At 36.5% G+C, this 19,921-nt stretch overlaps 1 protein-coding gene across 14 annotated transcripts in view; it reads right to left on the bottom strand.

Annotated features, from left to right (window-relative positions):
* Nucleotides 1–19,921, bottom strand: part of PCDH15 (protocadherin related 15) — a 767,128-nt gene that overhangs the window by 416,407 nt on the left and 330,800 nt on the right. For 13 of the 14 annotated variants that reach the window (XM_065919987.1, XM_065919986.1, XM_065919983.1 and 10 more), the window contains one exon: nt 15,529–15,639. The exons of the other annotated variant lie outside the window; for it this stretch is intronic. In XM_065919987.1, the coding sequence (XP_065776059.1) occupies nt 15,529–15,639 (111 nt within the window). The remainder of the gene's footprint in view (nt 1–15,528; nt 15,640–19,921) is intronic. 14 annotated transcript variants of the gene reach the window in all.

Below are 19,921 nucleotides of genomic sequence, written 5' to 3'. Positions count from 1 at the left end.
AGTTACACGTATTCCCCATCTTTAAATTAACTGGTTAGAAATACTGCGTTTTAAGGAAGGATGTAAAAACTGCTGTAAGTCCCACTTTGTGGGGACTCTATCCCCTCTCAGTATCTATGCTGAGAGCTTTGTACTTTCCTCTGCTTTAATAAATCCTATTTGCTTGCTACTGTGAATGTTGCCTGTTTATGGATTCCATTCTCCAGACAAGAACTCAGATTCCCATATTAGTTTGGCATGGCTTTTCTTCCAAGGAGCAAGTGTCTTTTAATTTCATGACTGCAGTCACCATCTGCAGTTATTTTGGAGCCCAGAAAAATAAAGTCTGTCACTATTTCCATTGTTCCCCCATCTATTTGCTATGAAGTGATGGGATGCCATGATCTTTTTTTCTGAATGTTCAGTTTTAAGCCACCTTTTTGGGGTCATGTCACCTCTTCTCAGTGTCTGTGCTGGGAGCTTTATACTACTCTGTCCTTTAATATAAACTCTGCTTGGGTGAGGGTTTGCATGTTCATGAACTTCTCCATGAACAAGAACTCAGATTCCCCTTTCAGTGGTGCACAGGTTTAGTTGCTCTGAAACATATGAGATCTTCCTGGATCAGGGATTGAACCTATGTCCCCTGCATTGCAAGGCAGTGTTTTTTCTTTTCTTTTCTTTTTTTTTTTGCAAGGCAGTTTTTTAACCACTGGACCACCAGGAAAGCCCTTGGGTTTTGTTTTATTTTGCTTGTGGTCAATCTAATACAAAAGTCTCTGATTAGTAAATCTAAGAGAACAGAGAAAAACATTTTTCTTTCTCAAGAAGAGAATAAATATATTGAGATTGTACTGATAATTATGATTGGTTAAATTTTTATTTACTTTTAAAAATTTATTATTAACTTTTGGCCTCACTGCATGTCTTGTGGGATCTTAGTTCCCCAACTAGAGGTTGATCAGAGGCCCTTGGCAGTGAGGGAGCAGATTCCTAACCACTGGCTTGCCAGGGAATTCCCCTGATTGGTTAAATAAATAAAGTATATAATCTTATATAATTTTTTAAAATCCTCCATTAACTGCTTTAAATTTTCCATGTCTGTTTATTATATCAAGTACAGCTGAAAGCATATTAGGGGTAGCAAATGACATGTGAGATAATTTTGATCTACAAATAAGAACTTTAAATTATACTTTAAACCTAAGAACTTAGTATAAATAGAAAAGTCGTAATTTAACGTTTTTGTTTTTTTTTTAAAACACATCAAACCTACTATTTTAAATTATGATTATGATATAGGGGAGTAGAATTCGCCACCCCCAAATATGTCTCTTTGGCATAAAGATTATTTTAGGCTGATTATTTTTAAGAAATTGAAGGCACAGAGGAAGCTTTGAAAACTGGGAAATAGTCAGCCTTTTGTAAGGGACATTTACATATATATACAAGGGAAATCTCCTTTTGTAAAGGTGTCTCCTAGGCTATACCAGGAAGAGGGAGATGATCTTATCACTAGCAACTTACATATGCATATCAACTTTTGTTGTTGTTTACTCACTAAGTTCTATCTGATTCTTTTGCAAGCCTATGGGATTAGGCCTCCAGGATCCATGAAATTTTACAGGCAAGAATGGAGTGGGTTGCCATTTCCCTCTCCAGGGGATTGACCCAGGGATCAAACCCATGTCTCTTGAATGGTAGGCAGATTCTTTACCACTCTGCCACCTAACTTCCCTTAACTAAACTTCTACCCTCAATGTCTTCTGTGTTTAGCTAAAGATGATACTTAAGGTGAGGGCTTCTGCCATGCTGGGGAGGAGTCACCCTGTTTTCCTGAGTCTTCCCCATGTATACAAAAGGTATGTGTATATATTAGTTGCATCTGACTCTTTGAGGCCCATAGACTGAAAAGACCCCAGGCTTCTCTGTCCATGGAATTCTCCAGGCAAGAATACTGGAGTGGGCAGCCATTCCCTTCTCCAAGGTTATCTTCATAAACCAGGGATTGAAACCAGGTCTTCTGCATTAGAGACAGATTCTTTACCATCCAGGCCACTGGGGAAGTCATATATGTGATACAACTTGGTGTTTTTTCCATTAATCTGTCTTATAGCAATGTGATTATTAAACCTACCAAAGAACCTAGAAGGGTAGAATGGAAACATTTCCCACCTATACAATTGTGTAGAATGTAGTTTGCAAAAAAAGACAGTGTCAATTAAAGTTTAAGAAAGATATTGAATTAATACCATTTTATGTGATACTGGATGTGCCACATTCCAATGGTGATTTCCTTGGTTCTTATCTTTCTCAAGGGTAAGAATTCAGTCTAGAGGCATGGTGTTGTTGTTCAGTTGTTAAGTCATGTCCAACTCTTTGCAATACATGGAATGTAACAGGCCAGGCTTCCCTGACCTTCACTATCTCTTGAGTTTTCTCAAGTTCATGTCCACTGAGTCAGTGATGCTATCTCATCATCTTGTTGAAGGCAGTCAGTGTAGTACCTTGAGACCTTGTTTTCAATAAATATCTCCCTGCATTAACCTAAAGTTATACCCTTTGTTCCAAATTCCTGGAATATATCCTTAGTCTGATAAACTATTAGCACTCAGATCCAGGGAGGGCAGTAATTAACTTCTGTTCCATATGCCTGAGGGAAAGGCAACTGTTGGTCATTAATCTTTTAGCCCATACATCTGGTCCATTTCAAAATGGCTAGGGGGCATGAAAAAGGGTGATGCCTTAATCCGAGGATCAAGAGAAGCCATAAAGATTTTAAGCTAAACATTTTGACCTTCAAAATGATAGGTTAGAAATGATGTATTTTAAGGACAGGAGCCAATCAAAACTGTACAGATTAATACTGGCAAGGATATAAACTGCTGTAAGCCCCACTTTGGGGGACTCTTTATCCCCTCTCAGTGTCTATGCTGAGAGCTTTGTACATTCCTTCTCTTTAATAAATCCTATTCACTTGTTACTGTGAGTGTTTTTTCTTTACTGTGAAGTTCTTTCTTAGGCTCTGTGAACCAAACTTTTGATTCCCATTTCATCATCCTCTGCCAACTTCTTTTCCTTTTGCCTTCATTCTTTCCAAGCATCAGGGTCTTCTCCAATGAGTCAGCTCTTTGAGTCAGGTGGCCAAAGTATTGGAGTTTCAGCATCAGTCCTTCCAATGAATATTCAGAGTTAATTTCCTTTAGGACTGACTGGTTTTGAAACTGTTTACCTCCGTTTGGGATTTGAACCCATGAGTCAGGACTCAAACCTAACCAAAACCTAGTTTGGTACTCAAACCCCCGTGGCTTGGACTTCAACTCAGACAATACCCACAGTCTTCCAACTAAGATCACAAACCTGGTTTCAGGACCTAGTGAAGCTTAGGTTCTTGATGTTTCATTATGGAAATGGAAACAAAGGGGTAGGTAAGAAGTGGATTTATTCAGAGAGAAGCACACTTCATAGACAGAGTGTGGGCCATCACATAGGGTGAGTGCAGCTGCTTTGAGATATGGCATAATTAGTTTTTATGAGCCAGGTAATTTCATAGGCTAATGAGTGGGAGGATTATTCCAACCATTTGGGGGAAAGGGTATAGAAAATTGGACCACCACCTGTATTTTGGTCTTTTGGTGCCTTGATCTGTCATGGCTCCTCTGGGTATATCATTTAGCTTGCTGATTGAAGATCAAGGTCTAGTTGAAGGTGACTTGTATGCCATTTTGGGCCCATTTGATTCTAATAGATTTATGCTTTGTCTTGGGGTATGAAATTCTTTCAAATGCTGTGCCCTGCCCCCTTCCCTCCTATTTCAGTTGAACTCCTTGCAATCTGCTGGACTCTTGAGAGTCTTCTCCAGAACAATTCAAAAGCATCAATATTTCAGCACTCAGCCTTCTTTATGGTCCAACTTTTACATCCATACATAACCATGGAAAAACCATAGCTTTGATTAAACAGACCTTTGTTGGCAAAGTGATGTCTCTGTTCTTAATACACTGTCAAGATTTGCTATATCTGTCAAGGCAAGGAGCAAGCATCTTTCAGTTTCATGGCTGCAGTCACAGTTCCCAGTGATTTTTGAAACTAAGAAAATAAAATCTGTCGCTGCTTCTACGATTTCCCCTTCTATTTGCCATGAAGTTATGGAACAGGATGCCATGATCTTACTTTTTTTTGAATGTTGAGTTTTAAGTCACCTTGTTCACTCTCATCTTTCACTTTCAAGAGACTCCTTAGTTCCTCTTCATTTTCTGCCATTAGAGTGGTACCATCTGCCTATCTGAGGTTTTTTATATTTTTCCTAGCAATCTTGATTCCAGCCTTTGATTCATCCAGTCTGGGATTTCACATGATGTACTCTGCTTATAAGTTAAATGAGCACGGTGACAAGATACAGCCTTGATATACTGCTTTCCCAATTTTGAATCTGTCCATTTTTCCATGTCCAGTTCTCACTGTTGCTTCTTGTCAGGAGGCAGGCAAGGTGGTCTGGTATTCCCATCTCTTTAAAAATTTTCTACAGTTTGTTGTGATCCACACAGTAAAAGGCTTTAGTGTAGTCAATGAAGAATAAGTAGATATTCTTCTGGAATTTCTTTGCTTTCTTTATGATCCAGTGAATGCTGGCAATTTGATCTCTGGTTCCTGCGCCTTTTCTAATTCCAGCTGTATATCTTGAAGTTCTCCGTTTACGTACGGTCAAAGCCTAGCTTGAAGCATTAGCCTGCTAGCTTGTGAAATGAACACAACTGTATGGTAGTTTGAACATTCTTTGGCACTGCCCTTCTTTTGAATTGGAATGAAAACTGACCTTTTCCAATCCTGTGGCCACTGCTGAGTTTCTCAAATTTGTTTGCATATTGGGTGCAGCACTTTCACAGCATCATCTTTTAGGATTTTAAATAGCTCAGTTGGAATTCCATTACCTCCACTAGCTTTATTCAGAAAAATGCTTCGTAAGGTTCACTTAACTTCACACTCCAGGATGTCTGGCTCTATGTGAGTGACCGCATCATAGTGAGTATCCTGGGCATTAGCACCTTTTTTGTACAGTTCTGTGTATTCTTGCATCTCTTTTTAATCTCTTCTGCTTTTGTTAGGTCCTTGCCATTTCTGTCCTTTACTGTGTCTAAATTTGCATGAGATGTTCCCTTGGTATCTCCAATTTTATTGAAGAGATCTCTAGTCTTTTCAATCCTATTGTTTTCCCATATTCTTTGCATTGTTCATTGAAAAAGGCCTTCCATATCTTCCCTTGCTATTCGTTGGAACTCTGCATTCATATGGGTATATCTTTCCTTTTTCCTTTGCCTTTTGCTTCCCTTCTTTTCTCAACTTTTTGCAAGTCTCCCTCAGACAACTACTTTGCCTTCTTGAATTTCCTTTTTTTTGGGATAGTTTTGGTCACTACCTCTTGTACAATGTTATGAATCTGTGTCCATAGTTCTTCAGGTACTCTGTCTATCAAATCTAATCCATTGAATCTATTTTTCACTTCCACTGTATAATCATAAGAGATTTGATTTATCTCATACCTGGATGGCCCAGTAGTTTCCCCTACTATCTTCAATTTAAGTCTTAATTTTGCAATAAAGAGTTCATGATCTGAGCCACAGTCAGCTCCTGGCCTTATTTTTGCTGACTGTATAGAGTTGCTTCATCTTTGGCTGCAAAGAATATAATCAGTCTGATTTTGGTATATCCATCTGATGATGTCTATGTATAGAGTTGTCTCTTGTGTTTTTGGAAGAGGGTGTTTGCTATGACCAGTGCGTTCTCTTGTCAAAACTGTTAACCTTTGACCAGCTTCATTTTGTACCCCAAGGCCAAACTTGCATGTCATTCCAGGTATAGATTGATTTCCTAGTTTTGAATTCCATTCCCCTATGATGAAAAGGACATCTTTTTCTAGTGCAAGCTCTAGAAATTCTGTGAAGATGTCACAGAACTGTTTGACTTCAGCTTCTTAGACATTAGTGGTTGGGACATAGACTTGGATTACTCTGATATTGAAAGATTTGCCTTGGAAAGGAATTGAGACATTTATGAAGTTTTTAAGATAGCACCCATATACTGCACTTCAGACTCTTCTGTATGTTTATTATACAGACTTAAATGCAAGCCTTCTCCATTAAGTTTCTAGAGATTTAGAACCATCCTTTCCTTCTTGATACAGATAGAAAGACACCCTTTACAACTGGAGTTTTTACTTGTAAATGAAAATTCTTTTATTAGTTTTTAGAGCTTCTTTTCTGTCTGCTGTGATTTTTGTTTATTACTCAGCCTAAAATAATTCTTATGCTTGCTGAATAAAATTAATAATTTAAGCAAATGAGAAAATTTCTTCCCCTTTAGTGTGTACTGTACATGTACATTAACCATACCTCCTTAGGAAATAATATTCTTTCTAATCTCATCAAGGGTCAAAACTCCTTAGGAGATAACCCTCTTTCTTAATCATGTAAGGAATCACGAGGATCAACGATCAATTACTCTTTGTACATGTAGATTGTGTAAATTGTCTATAATACATCATTTAATACACAGCCCTTTGTCCTTGACCTCTGATGGGCAGAATAGCTCTTCATGCTTTCTGAGAGGCTGTCCTTGGGTTATAACCCTCACTTTGGTAAATAAAATTTTCCATAACTTTCTTAGATTGATTAATATTTTGTATACATGCTAAAGATACACATTTTGGGCTGACACATTCTGCTCCTTTTCACTATTACAGGTGAAATACACTAAGAAAAAAATACCAACCTGATTAATATATACATAGACATTTTCCAGAATTTGTCATCAATAAATACAATATAAATAGAGATATGAAAATAGGTCTCGAGCACATTCCTAACTTGCAAGTCTCTGGAAGGTGCTTTTAATCCATTATGCTCTTTTCACAGTTCAGAACCAAATTTGATCTTAAAATATTGCCTAAAACAAAGCCCCCAACAATTATAATAAAAGCCAAAAAGACAGGAGTATTTTGCTCTTCTAGTAAAATGCTTGCTTTTTATGACTCTTCTGAATAAAGGAAATAGCATTGTAAATTGGGAGTGGTGTAAAAAAAAGAAAATTTATTTCCAGAAATATTTTATGTGAGTTTATTAAGTTTACATTTTCATTTATTGCTATGTGAAAATCCAATACATATGAAAAACTACCCCCTTCAAGTCCTTCCTTCTATTCTATTCTCCTTCCTTCTTTGTCTTTCTATCATTTTAAAAATAAGACAATACTTTAAAAGTTTAAACATTTAAAAATATCATTAGTTTAGAAAACTGTGACTCTAACTGGCAAGCAAGGATGCATCTTCTTTAAGAGTTAATCAAGTTTGACTGTCTAATTTGTATTTTCTCAGTGTGCATTATTTCACATATCACTTATATAGTTGCTAACATTCAACATTTAATTATATGAAACTGTTACCAATTCCAAGATCGATCTGCTCACTACACTACAGGCCAGTGAATCTGAGAGATGAGGTGTTGAGGCAAGGAAGAGACTTTAATTGGAGTGCCAGCAGACTGAGAAGATAGCAGGCTAGTGCCTAAAAATAACCATCTTATTGGGGTCTGGATGCCAGGTTCTTTTATAGATGAGAGATGAGGGGAGGTGAGGAAGCAAAGTAAAAAGGCCATTAATCTTGTAAAACATTTTCTAGAATGACCGTGGCACAGACCATGAACTCCTTATTGCCAAATTCAGACTCAAATTGAAGAAAGCAGGGAAAACCACTAGACCATTCAGGTATGACCTAAATCAAATCCCTTATGATTATACTGTGGAAGTGACTAATACATTCAAGGGATTAGATCTGATAGACAGAGTACCTGAAGAACTATGTATAGAGGTTTGTGACTTTGTCCAGGAGGCAGGGATCAAGACCATCTCCAAGAAAAAGAAATGCAAAAAGGCAAAATGGTTGTCTGAGGAGGCCTTACAAATAGCTGTAAATAGAACAGAAGCAAAAGGCAAAGGAAAGATATACGGATCTGAACGCAGAGTTCCAAAGAACAGCAAGGAAAAGATAAGAAAGACTTCCTCAGTGATCAATGCAAAGAAATAGAGGAAAACAATAGAATGGGAAAGACTAGAGATCTCTTCAAAAAATACCAAGGGAACACTTCATGCAAAGATGGGCACAATAAAGGACAGAAATGGTATGGACCTAACAGAAGCAGAAGATATTAAGAAGAGGTGGCAAGAATACACAGAACTATACAAAAATGATCTTCATGACCCAGATGACCATGATGGCATGATCACTCACCTAGAGTCAGACATCCTGGAATATGAAGTCAAGTGGATCTTAGGAAGCATCACTATGAACAAAGCTAATGGACGTGATGGAATTCCAATTGAGCTATATTAAATCCTAAAAGATGATGGTGAAAGTGCTACACTCAATATGCCAGTAAATTTGGAAAACTCAGCAGTGGTCACAGGACTGGAAAAGGTCAGTTTTCATTCCAATTCCAAAGAAAGGCAATGCCAAGGAATGCTCAAACTACTTAATTCAAAATTGCACTCATCTCACACGCTAGTAAAGTAATGCTCAAAATTCTCCAAGCCAGGCTTCAACAGTACGTGAACCATGAACTTCCAGATGTTCAAGCTGGATTTAGAAAAGGCAGAGGAACCAGAGATCAAATTGCCAACATCTGTTGGATCATAGAAAAAGCGAAAGAGTTCCAGAAAAGTATCTACTTCTGCCTTATTGACTATGCCAAAGCCTTTGACTGTGTGGACCATAACAAACTGGAAAATTCTTAAAGAGATGGGAATACCAGACCACCTGACCTGCCTCCTGAGAAATCTGTATGGTCAGCAAATCTGTAGGTCAAGAAGCAACAGTTAGAACTGGATGTGGAACAACAGACTGGTTCCAAATAGGTAAAGCTATGGTTTTTCCAGTAGTCATGTACGGATGTGAGAGTTGGACTATAGAGCAAGGTGAGCACTGAAGAATTGATGCTTTTGAACTGTGGTGTTGAAGAAGATTCTTGAGAGTCCCTTGGACTGCAAGGAGATCCAACCTGTCCATCTTAATGGAAATCAGTTCTGAATATTCATTGGAAGGAATGATGCTGAAGTTGAAACTCCAATACTTTGGCCTCCTGATGTGAAGAACTGACTCATTGGAAAAGACTGAAGGAAAGACTGACGGCAGGAGGAGAAGGGGACAACAGAGGATGAGATGACTGGATGGCATCACCGACTCAATAGACATGATCTGAGCAAGCTCTGGGATTTGGCGATGGACAGGGAGGCCTGGTGTGCTGCAGTCCGTGGGGTCGCAAGGAGTCAGACACGACCGAGCGACTGAACTGAACTAGAATGGCAAGCTTCAGGCAGGGTATGTGTTAATTTCTTCCTTCCTGTCATCCACAAGGGGACAGAGTTCTGAAGAAACATACTTTAACAGTCAGGCAGAGGGACATGATTCTGTGAGGCAAACAGTTCTGTTTGATTATAGTAACAAAAGCAATGAAAGGCAAGTCAAAGAATCAGTTCCTACTTTGGGTCAGATTTGCTTCCTCCCTACAACAAAACCTTTAGTTAGCTTCCACAACTCTTGTGAGTGCAGTTATGCAAGGAATTGCAGGGGATACAAAGAATAATCCAGCATAAAAACTGAGATGGAAGAATTTAAAAGCATACAGATGACTACAACATAGAATCAAGAGAGCCACAAGTAATATTCACCAGAGTATGATGATTATTGACCTAGCTGCAACTTTCTGCCAGTGCCTCGTAAGGAAGTTGTATTGACCCTGTCACTGAATACTTAGTGACAATCTTTATTCAAAGCCTCCAGTTCTCTGCTCCCACATGATCATAACACAACTTATTATATCCTGATACCCGGCATATCAAAGCCCCTCATTGTTTTTTAATTAATTATTTATTAAATAAGTAGAAATTTTTATCAATGCATTGCCAGGAAAACTGGTTTTTGTGTTTGTCTGACTCAAAAATAAGATATATATGCCTAGTAGAACTTCAAAATAAATTTTATGTTATAAATAGCTCAGAGACAACTAACTCAGTCATAATCCATTCTTTTTTACAAAACACAATTTTATAAAACTGCAAATATTTCAACTATGAAAATGTTCAGGCAATAAACACCTCTAACCATCAAATGATAAGTAAGACTTCAGTTCCTTCAACTCAATTGAAAGGCTTTCTTGCTGTAAAATAGTTTAATTGCCCACTATTCTTTGATCAAACTAGAGATAAATGCTAATTTCTAATTCATTCAGTATCTGCTCTATATTTAGAACTGTATTAAGTTAAATATTGGTTATGTGAAGTGGAGCCAGGAAAAATGTGAACTCTAACAAATCCTATGAAATTATATGAAACCCAGTTTTCTAAAGACTATGAGACAAAAATGCTAACGTTCAAGACAGAGGAGAAATATTGCATGACATCCCCTGTATGTGGACTCAAAAAAAAAAAAAGGATACAAATGAACTTACTTACATTACAAAACAAAAAGAGACTCACAGACTTAGAAAATGAACTATGTTGCCAGGGGAAGGGATAGTTAGGGAGCTTGAGGTGGTCATGTACACACTAGTGTATTTAAAATGGATAACCAACAAGGAGCTATTGTATAGTACAATATTATGTGGTAGCCAGGATGGGGAGGAGTTTAGTGGAGAATGGATACATGCATATGTATGGTTGAGTCCCTCTGCTCTTCACCTGAAACTAGCACATTTAATCGGCTATGCCCCAATACAGAATAAAAAGTTCAAAAGAAAAAAAAATGCTGATGTTAAGCATCTTTGGCAATATCATAGGAGCCTTGGAATAAAGAGACTTTTAACACTTACATATTTAGTATTCAAGTAGTTTGAAGTTAACAAAAGGACTAGAGGCATCCACCAGACTCACTCATAGATACATATATTACACACTCTTTCATTACTTTATCAGGTATTTGCAGTAGAGTAAGAAAATTTTAAAAAAGCAAAATAATTAGAGTTGTCCTGAGTCTTTCGACCCTAACTCAGTTTTGTAAGACCTTGGAGGTGTCTGTCTTGCTTCCCTTCACTATTGAAAGATGGACTATCACCAATTGGAATTGTAAAACATTGACTCTGGATGTAACTTGACTCAGCTGGATTTCTTTATTCAAAAATGAAAACAGCAGCAACAAGTTTGACTTGGTCTAAATCACTTTAGAAGTGTGTTCTTTCTTTTCTTTTTTGAAACATTTTTTTTTCTTTTTTGAGACATTTACCTAAATTTCCTTAAATTTTATGTGTACTAGTAAACAGAAATAGTATCATTACATGCCTTCATTACTTGAAAATTTTGCAAATAGTTCTTAAACCAACAACCTCTATCTTCCTCCACGTCAGTCCTACTCTCCAGAATATGCCCAAGAAACTGGCAGAAATAAAAACAATGGTTGTAAAATTAGCACTTATTCCACATATCAGTGTGAGGTAGACATGAGGAAAGGTCAGGATAAGGATTATTCTGAAATGTAATTTTTATATCCAAATCTATACAGTTGAAATGTTTTGAAGAAGAGAAGGATATGTCACCTCATAATATGTCACATTGGCATACTGAGTATTTTCTGTTAAAGTTTCTTAAGAAATAGCCAGTGCAAGGAGGACATTCTGACAACACTTGTCTCCCTGAAAGCAAAGCAGGACATGAATCTTCCATGTGAAAAGAACTCTCCCTGTCCCAGGAGGATAGAAACCATCATTATCACCAGAAATAGAGAATTTAGGGGCCAAGAGGCTATGTAACACTACCACATTACTTACTCACTAATTTGATATTCTCGGCCCATACCTCTTTGCTTTGCAAATTCTTCACAGATTTGTAGTTTTCTTGTCTAAATGACAGCTCACTTTGGTCATTTCTTTCAGTCTCTCTCTTTTTTTTAATGAGACTGCTTCACATGCATTATTAAATTTGTTTTTTTCTTCTGTTAAGATGTGTTGTGTTCATTTAATTTTTAGGCCAGCCAAAGAACTGCAAAATTAAATAGTGAGACCAGAAGAGGGAGTTCTCACAGTCTGCACGAACAGCATAGCTCATCACCTCTTCTATTCTGGCAATAACTCAACCAATGAAAAGCCATGGTCTCTTTATTTACTATAACTCTCTCAACTTTTTTTTTTTTTTTCCCCTTCTCTCTTGCTTCCCTTGCTTTGTGGGGACTTGCATATGGCTTATCATGGGTTGTAGACCCAAACAAATTTATTTTTGTTGGAGAAGTATTTGGCAGTCTATTTATTTTGGTTCAACAAATATGTATAATATAATATCTTGTTACGAAAGATAGCTAATGTCCCTTCTCAAGATTTTTTAATGTGAAAATGTGGAATAGCACTGCTATTGATAGAATAATTCAAAACAATATTCTTGCTATGAGTCTTAATTAAATGTAAACCTTTTCTTTCTGACAATTATTTACAGACTGTTGAGTAAAAAAAAAGAAAGGAGAAAAAGAGTTGGCTTAAAACTATCTATATATAGCAATGAGTCTGCTTTTTTTATTTGTTTGTTTTAGGATAACATCAAAATTCTAATACAGAGTGTATCAGAAGTTTCAACAAAAGGAAACCCCTGATTTTTGTACTTCTCTGAACTTCCTTTGCTAGATTTTTTTCTCCTTTTCTCTAGAATTTATCATTGCCTCATTGTCTATTCATATTTAAAATAAATGGTGTGGGTACCAATGTTGCAAAATTTCTTTTTTTTTTTTTTTTTTGCAAAATTTCTGAATAAAATAAGTGACAAGTTTTTTTAATGTAGGTCTCTCAAAACTCTTCCAATTTATTTAAGAATAATAACATGTTCATATGCATAAAAAGAAACCTCACAACTACATGAAATTTGAATGATTCCTTTTGCAAATCAATCAAATCTTTGTACTTTAGACAAAGCCAGGCCAATGCTGAGTAATGTTTAGTAATTTATCATTAGACATCTAGCCTCTTAGAAACCATCTATTTTGAAGTCCAAATTGATGGTTCATATTTCAATTCTCCTTATGACTCTAAGAGAATATGTAGGATTTTAATGGACACAGTTTACATTGTACATTAGTTAATATCAATACAATAATAAAAAAGACTATAAAAGGATAATTTTAAATATATAAATATCATTATTCTACATAAATATAAGAATATAAATTGTATACATATAGATAGATAGATCTATGATGTTGTCTTTGATTTAGTTGCAAAGTCATGTTCAACTCTGACTCTTTTGCAACCCCGTGAACTATAGCCCACCAGGCCCCTCTGTCCATGGGATTGCCCAGGCAAGAATACTGGAGTGGGTAGCCATTTCCTTCTCCAGGAGATCTTCCCAACCCAGGGATCAAACCCATGTATCCTGCATTGGCAGGCAGATTCTTTACCACTGAGTCACTAGGAAAGCAGAATTAGGATTTGAATCTGGACAATGTGGTTCTGAAGTTTATGGTTTTACCAGTATACTACACTCCTTGCCTCTCATGAGAATTCTGAAATTAGCTATCAATTCTATGGCAAAAAACAAACAAAAAAACTTAAGTACAGTTGAATAAATCATAACATACCTAAATTTTGATATATTATATATTTTTGAAAGGATACAATCTGAAAACACAAAAAATCATATAATTTCCTGTGTTTAATATTCACATTTTGTATTGCATAATTTAAATTTATATAAACAGTGCTGTTACAGATAAAGGGCTTCCCTGGTGGCTCAGATAGTAAAGAATTTGCCTGCAATGTGGGAGACCTGGGTTCGATCCTTGGGTTAGAGAGATCCTCTGGAGAAGGAAATGTCAACCCACTCCAGTATTCTTGCCTGGAGATTTCCTATGGACAGAGGAGCCTGCTAAGGGATGCACTGACAGGACTAAGTGACTAACACTTTCACTTTCATTACAGATAAAATCAAAACTTCATTCAACTTCTCACCAATTCCATTCCTTCCTTTCAAGGTTCCATGTATATCCTGTTATTTCATAAGTTTATCCTTGAAATGCCAAAAATTTCTCAGTCTTTCCCATTTATGGGTAGTCTAGCAAATTGGATTGGATTCAAATTGTCCCAGATGTCTTCATAAATAGTTTAAAGTAGACAGCATGTCAGATGATTTATTTTATTTTATATTTCTTTTAAAAACTCATTTTAAATAACACAATAACAATTAGTTTTCAAATACATTCCTTAGCAAACTGACTTTTCTATAAACTTTAGTAGAGATTTTGAGTCAGAAAGGAAAATCGTATCTTTTCTTCACATTTTCCTTTACATAGAAAAAAAAAAGTTTCAATATTTTCGAGGAATTCTGAGGGGTTCTCTTTAATAGATTTTACTTTTTCCTATATCTGCAGTTTCTACTCTATTCTCTGCTACTGAGCCCTAAGACAAACCACACTGAATGGTGGAAAACAAAGCAAAGCAAAGCAAAACATTTTGAATGAAAGTCTACAAAACTGTCATCAAGAACTAGATCTCTATAACTACCACCACAAGTATTCTACACACACACACACACACACACACACACACACACACACATTTATGTTCTTTCTACTGAAATATCTCTAAAAAAGAGAAAACATGGCCACGTAGTGACACTTGGTTGCTCATAAGCTTGTTAAGAACAACTGGTGGAGGATATGTTTTCTTTTCTTTCTTTTCTAAAACAGTGTTGGAAAAACAACCAAGTGTCAGGCAAGGAGAGATTTTAAGGACAGAAGGAATCTGAGTCTTTGGTGATGTACTTGAACTGGCAACTCAACCCTTGAATCACGTAATGTTAAGAATTTTATTAAAATAATGATGATAATAATGATAATAACATTATACAAGAACCTCTCTTTAGGTTTTATTATTGCTGCCCACATATGAAGATCATGTTCATAGTAACTTATACATCATGAGCAACTAGTAATAAAAGATAAATGAATCAATAAGTGATTCAATAAATGATTCAACAGTTCTCTACTTTTAGTGTACTTTGAAGCTCCCTGGGGAGCTAATAAAAATGCAAGTTTTCCACTTCTACCTTCTGAAATTTTTATTCAGAGGGTCTAGGAATCTGCAGTTTTAATGCACTCCCAAGGTGACTCTGGAGAAGGAAGTGGAAACCCACATGATTATTCTTGCCTGGAGAATTCCATGAACAGAGGACCCTGGTGGCTAAAGTCCATGGGGTCACAAAAAAAAAGCCAGACACGACTGAGTGACTAACACTGAAGGTGATTCTGCTGCCGTTGTTCAGTCAATCATGCTTTGAGAAATACTTCAGTATGAGCTAAAAACAAATCATTGAAGTGTTTGAGTGAGTCCAAGACTGAAGAATACATAAGTGGGAATAATCTTCCCATTCTATCCCACCCCATACCTCATCCAGAAGAATATAATATACAAATTACACTGAGGGTGGGGCTATCTTGTTGAGTCTGTAAATTTATAGTGAGCACACACATTCTAGGTGAGTTCTGCATTTCATAAATTCAGAGGAGAGAAATAAGAGAAATTGATAACTCACATTAGCTTGGATGATGATAAAGTAGCGAGTCTTATCTTCATAGTTGAGCCTCTTCCTTAACACTACATTTCCAGTCAACATGAGTGGAATTTCGAAAGTGTCGTTGGAAGTCTGCAAATAAGATACACACCTGAGATCATTTGAAGCTAAGGTAGATTAGAGAATCTGATATTTCAGCTTAGTCCCCTTGAAAGTTATAGACAACATGTTTATCATCTAAAAACAGAATGTGAATGTCAGCTTCAGGTTTAATGTTCTTATTTCTGAAAACTTGTCATTCTAATCAGTAGGCCTTACTTTGATAATGATATCTAGGAACCTTACTTCTTGTGATAGAGTTACATATTATTAGAGTTACACATAAACAGCCCTGGGATATATCTAAATCTAAGCCCAGATGTCTGAAGATCTTTCCTATTACCATATTATCTTTTCACAATATTTTAATCACCAAAGAGTTCAGTTATTACAATTTATGATTTATCATAATATCCCTTTATGACATTGGGGTCCATCCTATATTCTCACATTTTCAAGTCTTGTATTAGAGATATATAACTATTAACTTGAAACATTGTGTTTTTGTGAAAAAGAATGTGGTATAGGTTGTTTTTGTTTGTTTTTCCAAGCCTCATATCTGCTGCCCTTACCCTAGAGGGTAACATGTCACTCTTCTTGGTAACACGCAGTTCATAAGGGCAACCTCCAAAATGCCTCCAACCAGTGCTGCTCTGGTATTAGCAAGCCTCACTGTAAGACAATACAGTCATTCTTCAAGAGGATATAATTTATAAGACCTGTCTCTTATCCTTAAAGAGATTTTACAACACTTTTGTGTTTTAGTGTCATTTTGAAGACTGATAAAATAGTCTATCATTTATGACACCAAATCAGTTTTACTTTTAGCACTGGAACTTTTTTGGTTCACTGTTTTGTGTAGTGGTAGGTGGGTGTGAGACTGTGGTTCCAGATGAAATACTCAGATACATATTTTAGAAAAAGGAGTGGTGGGAGGAGGCGAGACAAAGCAGGAGAAAGAAAGTATAAGAAAGGAAGGAAGGAAAGAAAGAGAGAGAAAGAAAGTATATGCATGTGTGTGGGGAGGGAGGTGTTGGTGTGTCTGTGTGTCTTTACATCCTCAGCTGGCACAAGGGGAGTTACTTAGGAACTGAAATTTAATGTGAGAACTGTTGACTCAAATCTAATCTCCCATCTCAAGTTTATTCAGGGGAATGTAGGCAAATTATCCTTCAATATCTAGAGTCATGCTCTCTCCCTTTCCATCTTTACCTCCCTCCCTCCCTGACTTCCTCTCTTTCTGGTACATATACACACTCAGCACTCAATTCATACATATTTTTTAATGATTTACTCTTGTGCTCATGCGATTGACTTTACAAGTCTTCTTGGATACAGTCATTTAAAGAAGTAACACTTTAAAATACAAATATAAAAAAAATGTACCAACTAGGATATTCACAACTAAAAACAGACATTTGACATTTTCCCTACACTTTTGCCTATTTAAACATTGTGTGTGTGTGCTCAGTTGTGTCTGACTTTTGCCACTCCATGACTGTAGGACAGCAGGCTCCTCTGTACATGGAATTTTCCAGGCAAGAATATTGGAGTGGGTAGTCATTTCCTACTCCAGAGGGTCTTTCCAACCCAGGAATCAAACTCACATCTCTTGCATCCTGCATTGGCAGGTGGATTCTTTACCACAGTGCCACCTGGGAAGCCCTGTAGGACTCTAAACTAAGCCAGGGAGTGTAAAAATGGCTTAATCTAAATATCTAATTTAGTTATAGGGGACACTTCAGTTAATAATTGCCATATAGACTCTAAAACACAACTCAATGTGCTGTTACAAGGCTATCAACTGTCTAAGACAATTACTACAGAGCCATGTACCAATTTTTAGTATAGTTATGAAATATGTGGTGGGTTTCTTGCCAAAAAGCCACCTCATTCTTGGTGTCAGAACTCCATGAGTCCAGGTAACTGGTAGCTTTGTGCTTTAGGGGAGGCTATGCCTCTAAGCAGGGATTTCCAGGTGGCTCAGTGGTAAAGAATCCATCTGTCAATGCAGGAGACACGGGTTGGATCCCTGGGTCAGGAAGATTGCCTGGAGAAGGAAATGGCAATCCACTCCAGTATTCTTGCCTGGGAAATCTCATGGACAGAGGAGCCTGGTGGGCTACAGTCCATGGGGTTGCAAAGAGTCGGACATGACTGAGTGACTGAGCACAGAGACATATGCCCCTAGGTAGAGTGAGATTTGACAAATCTACTCCAACCACAGAAATTCCACACCTTGCCAGTGACTGTTTTGGAAATGTACATGAGATCTAATTCTAGATAATCTGAAGAACTTTTCTTAATTGTAAAGAGAGAGAGAGACAGACAGGGGAATTTTTCCCCCCCTTTTTCTGCTTCTAGATGCTTCTATAAGGATATAAAACCTGGAAATGTCAGCAGTCATTTTGGAACTCCTGATACAGTTAATCTAGAAGTAAACAAAATGCTGAAAATGGAAGAGCAGAAAATAGAAAAAAGTCATTTCTGTGCTATCTCTGAGTTGCTTAACAAATCCTGATGCCACCCCTTCTCTGAACAACGTGTTATGAGAGATAATCCATGACTTTGTTGGCAAAGTCACTTTAAATTGTTTTCTACTATTTGCAGCTGAAAGCACTTTGATACATGACTATCTCCTGTCTATGTGTCCTCATCTTGTATTCCCCTCTCTTTTCCATTTGTGCCATGACTCTTTACAGGTGACATTTGCTTTTAATTTTCTCTTGCCTAAACATCCTATCCCTCATTTCTCTGAGTTATAAATTCTATAAATCCTACTCAGTAAAGTCTTCTTTGTCATCCAATTTAGGATTAAGTCTTTGATCTTATGATATATTGTTTTTTCCAAACAACATTTGTCATCTGTGTATTTTCTGTTTTCCCTTACAGATTTCTCAAGGATCTCAGTCTATGATCTGGAGATACTTACCTTGATGTTTCCAGTCAAGTAACATAATGGATGTTCGTGACTCTGTTTTAGTTGACAATCGTTATTTGTAGAATTATTATTAACATTACAGTTAGTAATTAGGGATTTTATTGCTAATTAGGGATTGTTGTTATTGTTCTGAAGAGCACTTTTTGGATGGAACATCCATCTTCACTGCAGCACACAAAATCTTCTCAGTTGTGGTAGATGGGCTCTAGTTCTCTGACCAGGGATCAAACTTGGGCCCCCTCCATTGGGAGTGTGAGTCTTAGTCACTGGGCCACCAGGGAAGTTCTTATGCTCCTAGAGGATGCTTTTGATTAAACCTAATTCTTATTTTCTAAATCATTCTTTTATAGATATCTGAGATTTTCCATGTGCTAGGAGTTCCATCAATACTTATGTTCCAAGAAACACAAGGAGACTATCGGCTTTAAAATCAATGGTGTTTATAAATTATTGCATATGAAAAGCCTTTGTGTTAAAATTAGCTAACATATTAATAAGCAATTATTTATGAAGTGTGCATTCTGTCTTGAAAAAATAGAATAATAATCATGAGAAAAAGCAGAAGCAAAATGTAGATAAATGCTTGGGATGCTCTTTATTTTTCCTCTAACAAAAAGAATATTGGAAAAAAAAAAAAAGAATATTGGATTAGATCAACTCAAATAAATGCCCGACTCTAATGACATTTCTAGAGTTCTACCTAAGGAGGAAAAAAACAGAGCAAAATTTAGTAAGAAAATATAGTTGCTTTTTTTTTCAGTTGCTACATGATAAGGCAATGTGACAATGTTTTTCAAAGTTTAGAGTATATAAGGGTCATAGAAATGTATCACTTAGATTCAGATTCCAAGCATCTATTATTCCAAATTCCAGAATACTCAAACATTCTGTATTTCTAACAAAATCTTGGATAATTCTCAAATAGAAGGTTTAGATTTTATTTTGAGAACAATAAAATAGAAGATAAAAAGGATCAAGTTAAGTATATATGAGTTTTAGCATTTAATTGTGAACTCAACTCAATAGTGAGCTCTTGTAATACATTTTTAAAATATTTATTTATTTGACCACACGAGGTCTTCGTTGAGGTATGTAGAATCGTTTTAGTTGTAGCACATGGGCTCTAGTTCTCTGATCAGGAATCAGACTTGGGCCCCTTGCATTGGGAATGTGTCATGGGCACTGGACCACCAGGGAAGTTCCTAAGCTCCTATAACACATTTTTAAGACGGACAATTCTTTCATTTTTCTTTATATTGGAGTTAGTTATGTTAAATTGGGATGGACTTTTAAATATACTTTGAGTGAAGACTGTCAAAAGTAATAACATGTTGAGCATTTAAAGTTTCACATTTTTAATAATTATTAACACTG

Source organism: Muntiacus reevesi, chromosome 2 (assembly GCF_963930625.1).
Source record: "Muntiacus reevesi chromosome 2, mMunRee1.1, whole genome shotgun sequence".
Lineage (NCBI taxonomy): Eukaryota > Metazoa > Chordata > Mammalia > Artiodactyla > Cervidae > Muntiacus > Muntiacus reevesi.
Note: the sequence above shows the minus strand (reverse complement) of the source record. Positions and strands in the feature narration are given on the sequence as shown.